This window comes from Ascaphus truei, chromosome 1 (assembly GCF_040206685.1).
Source record: "Ascaphus truei isolate aAscTru1 chromosome 1, aAscTru1.hap1, whole genome shotgun sequence".
NCBI classification, from domain to species: domain Eukaryota; kingdom Metazoa; phylum Chordata; class Amphibia; order Anura; family Ascaphidae; genus Ascaphus; species Ascaphus truei.
The window spans coordinates 139,757,156-139,762,148 of NC_134483.1; the positions used below are offsets into that span (position 1 = coordinate 139,757,156).

The following is a 4,993-nucleotide window of genomic DNA, read 5'->3' on the forward strand; positions in this document are numbered from 1 at the left end:
GGAAAATAGGGCTCTTGTCACTGGCATTCTGGAGCACTATGACAGTATATATGGACATTTAGTAGGTAAGTGTAACTTTACATTTATTATTCAAATACATGTGATCCTAGGTCATCTGAGTTTTGTTCATATGCAAATATGGGTACACAATATCTTTCTATGTTCATTAGTGTGGAAACACAGCTTTTTATCATGCCTTACAAGGACAAATAAACACAGGCGGTCAATTTGCCAGAACTGCATACAATATGAATGCAACCTTGCTTACATGTATAGGTTTAGTAGTGAATGCTCATGTGCTGCACATATTACACATAAAACAGCATGTTTGCTATCACTTGGAACAGCTAGCAGTGTAGGAAACTGGTGCTTATATTATTATTCATTTACCTCATATCTTTTATATGTTTTTCAAGGGCGGACAAGTGCAGCAAGCAAAAAAGAAATGTGGGACACAATAGTCATTGGTGTCAATGCCTGTGGGAATAGTGTCAGGGACAAGTATCATTGTCGGAAAAGATTTGATGATATTAGGTCCAAATTGAAAAAGAAAATACAAGACCAACGCGTGCATGCTACTGGCACTGGAGGTGGGCCCACACCACAACGTCTCATATTGACTCCATTGGAGGAGCTGCTTCGGCCAAAATTACTTACCGTCGTCGTGGAAGGCTTGGCTGGTGACCGTGACATTGGAATTTATCCGTCACAATTTCCAGCAGGTGATAAATATTACTGTACTAGGCGTGTCGTTGCTTACAGTTATTTTGCATAGTTACACTGCTTTTTATACTGTCTTCACAATATAAGCATACCTGCATCTATATATGTATATGTCTGATTCTGTATATATATATCTCAAAATAGACATATATGTAGTAGTCCTACTAAAAGCAGTAACTAATATAGCACGTGCCATTGCGTGCTCATTTACATGTGAATTCCCAAAATGCATAGCTGCAGTGGAAGCAATTGATGGTGGGCGAAGATGGGGAACAACAGGGTAGTACACATGTGTAACACATGTTCATGAGAAATTATTAGTAGCTACAGGTACAGAACAGAAATATGTATCATGTTATTGTGTATTTTATTGATTTTACTCCGACAAACATGACATTACTGCCTATTTTAAGCATGCATCAAAGAAATTGCATGTAACGGCCTACAAACATCACTGGCACTAACACATCTATAGTTGCTTATGAAAAGGTCCATTTTTGCTTTATGTCATATACAGACAGCATAATGAGGCACACGTAGCATATGTTATGTCATTGTTTTCATAACTTAAACACTGCAGATGACTACTTAGCTCATCTACCATTGTGTTAAAGCAGCTGCAATTAATATCTCATCACAGCATACACTTCAACAGAGGGGGTGGGGTTCAGCACACACACTAATTACAGCCTCATTTCACGGTCAACTTAGTTCACACCATTTGCACCTGTTTCAAGTCATTGAAAGGTGTGGCTGATTAGGCTTTTTGGGGAAGGGAATACCTTTCTTACAACCTGAATAGCACAACTGAAGTTAATCACACTCATTTGAAAGCTTAACTCTAGCTACTAAATGCCCCAACAACTCATTACTTATCAAAGCGTACGTCACACATTAGTTCACTCATATCTATAGTTGAACTACTATGAAAGACACATTATCACACACTGCATGTGTTGTCTTGTTGAGTCACAGCCACATTCAGGTGTGCCACATCTTCGATTAATGTACCACACATATCCTCTACCAAAAACAACACTTTTTGCAATATGACCACCTTCATGATAACCATTGTGAATGGTCATCTCATGATAGTTATGTACATTATGATACTGATATCACTACACAACATATGATTTTTATGTACTCATTTAATCTATTTATCCTCACGCATTACTGCAGAAACATAGTATGTTGTATGTTAGGGAACTCAAAAATTCTAAGTACACAGGCATGTACAGTGTTATTACAACTATTTATGTTCACTTTCACACACATTTTCGGTTAAGGAACTGATGTTGTTAGTTAATCATAAATACAGAACATACAATAAGTGTTTGTTCAATATTTACACATGTAAATGTAAAACTTATGTTATTGTTATATATAGTTGCCCCTGGAGGACATGTGTCACCTGAGATGGAACAAGTGTCTTCACCTGGGTCAGCCAGCTCAACACTACTAGAAGGTGAGTGTATCATTTGCTGGCCATATAATATGTGCTCTTCTATATGTTATGTTGTCATGTGCATTATTTGTTTTGCACATCTTCTTTAAATAGGATTACTTAGTGTCAGTGAAAATTAAGTGTAAGGCAACATGTATTGTGTTAGTGATGTTAATTATCATGTAGGACTTCTGAGTTTAGAGCAACTTTTCATTCATTCATATTTCATACTGAGTCCAAACATTATTCGTAAGTCAAGGTAGTTTTTAATGAGGTTATAAAACGTATGCTAACATGTTAGGTGTTACTTAGGACACAGTACAATTACATAGTAACACAGCATACATTAACATGCCATTTAATAATGTGTACATTTCTTTTTAGAACATCATGGTGATGAGGATGATGAGTATGATGAGGATGACGCCACAGAAGAGACTGAAATACAATCATGTGACCATGAAGAGGTGCCAATAGAAACTGTTGTACCGCCAAATCGTCCATCAACTTCCACATACGATGCAATTGTAGCTTCAGAGGGAAAAATAGTGGACGCAGAAAATCGTCGCCATTCAGACATGATGACAGTGCTGGAAAGGATGATTGGACTGCAGGAAGAAACAGTATCACAATTGGCACATCTCCACAGAGTCTTCATTGAAGTGCCTAAACAGTTGCAAAAAATCAACACCTCATTCGAAGCATTAGTTGTTCAGCAAACACAAGCTAATTACTGGAGAATGACTAATGTACCACAATTCAACACCTCCCAGCCAGGATCTGTTCATGCAGGTCAGTTTTCACCACATTCATCTGATATTCATTCACCAGGCCCAAATGTTACCGGTCAAGTAGCAGACATTGCTGTGCAGGTTCCTGATGACATCCTACCGCTGCCATCTGTACAAATTCAGCAGCAGACACCTACAAAGGAGGCGACAAAAACAAAACAAGACACACATGAAACAGACCAACCATCACTTGTGCAGTGTCTACCAACTTGCTCACATGTGTCACTGGGCACCAGCCCTGTCCGTGAACAGTCACTACCCAAAAGCCCTGTAGGTGAGTCGCTGCCCAAAAGCCCTGTAGGTGAATCGCTGCCCAAAAGCCCTGTAGGTGAGTCGCTGCCCAAAAGCCCTGTAGGTGAATCGCTGCCCAAAAGCCCTGTAGGTGAATCGCTGCCCAAAAGCCCTGTAGGTGAATCACTGCCCAAAAGCCCTGTAGGTGAGTCACTGGCCACAAGCCCTGTAGGTGAGTCACTGGCCACAAGCCCCGTAGGTGAACAGTCACTGGCCACAAGCCCTGCCCGTGAAGTGCCAGAGGCCACTCAAAGTGGCTCTGTTGTGCCTAAAGTTGGTGGCAAAAGAAAAAGGAAAATTCAAGAGACAACAAGCAGGCCTGTTACTCGCTCGCAAAAGGAACAAAAAAAATAAATGTTATAATTCAGAAAATATGTCTTTGGCCTTGTTTTGTTGACTTCAGATTATCTAATTACTATTGTATGTATGCTGAAGACTGTGTTGTTTCCAAACTTTCAACTATGTTCTTGTACACGTGAAGTTTTGGAAATGTTAACACTCATAATTAATTGTGTTATAAATATTTATGTTGTAATCGTCTGTTCAGTAATGGTCCACCAGGAGCCAGTTGCTAAGTTTAGAGAAGCTGCCATTGACTTTGCAGCAAAACATTGCATTTGGGTGTGTTAATTGATGTAAGAATTGCATATGCATATTAGTCACATGCAATTATTAAAACACCTAAGTAAGTGCAAACATCTTTCTTGTACGTGTACAGCAGGATTATGTGTAAATTATTACTTACCTTTGCCTTGCTTGGCCATTGTAATTTTGTCCTTTAATCAGTTGTGTGTTCGTTTCTATAACATCTCAGAATGTATAATAATATATATACACACACACACACACACACACACACACACACACACACTGAGTGAGTGTGAGTGTGAGTGTGTGTATATATATATATGTATATGTGTATATATATATATATATGTATATATGTGTATATATATATATGTATATATGTGTATATATATATATGTATATATGTGTATATATATATATGTATATATGTGTATATATATATATATGTATATATGTGTATATATATATATGTATATATGTGTATATATATATATGTATATATGTGTATATATATATATGTATATATGTGTATATATGTGTATATATATATATATATATATATGTGTATATATATATATATATATATATGTGTATATATATATATATATATATATATATATATATATATATATATATATATATATATATATATATATATATAGTACTATATAAACTGGTATACACAAACTAATACACTTCATGCTTCCTTGTGAAAACACTATTTTAATAATACAGGCCTAATGTTTGAGAAATATCCTAAGTATGAGACTCTAGCAGTATTGTGCTTAAACAAATGTTTATTACTTAATTCAATCATGTTTCTCACCATTTAAATAGGTTTCATACAAGGTATACTTAATGCCATCAATGTTGTGTGTACTCCTGCAATATAAAAAAAAAAAAAATATTATATATAAATATATATATATTTTTATAAGAGATATATTTATATATATATATATATATATATATATATATATATATATATATATATACACGAGTATTTAAACTCATGCAGACAGGGAGTTAACCAGACTTTCACATACACACAGAAATGTAAGCGGGGAAAAAACATTTCTTTTTGCAGGTGTGTTTTTACTGATATGCCTGGCTAAGAAATATTTTCACACACTGGTCTTTGTTAGTTTTCAAA

At 35.8% G+C, this 4,993-nt stretch overlaps 1 protein-coding gene across 1 annotated transcript; it reads left to right on the plus strand.

Annotated features, from left to right (window-relative positions):
• The first annotated feature begins 2,081 nt into the window (after window positions 1-2,081).
• On the plus strand, window positions 2,082-3,631 carry LOC142469776 (uncharacterized). Its single transcript, XM_075576404.1, has 2 exons — window positions 2,082-2,191; window positions 2,555-3,631. Exons 1-2 carry the CDS (start codon window positions 2,095-2,097, stop codon window positions 3,604-3,606), a joined length of 1,149 nt encoding a protein of 382 aa, XP_075432519.1. The 5' UTR covers window positions 2,082-2,094; the 3' UTR covers window positions 3,607-3,631.
• The last annotated feature ends 1,362 nt before the right edge of the window (window positions 3,632-4,993 follow it).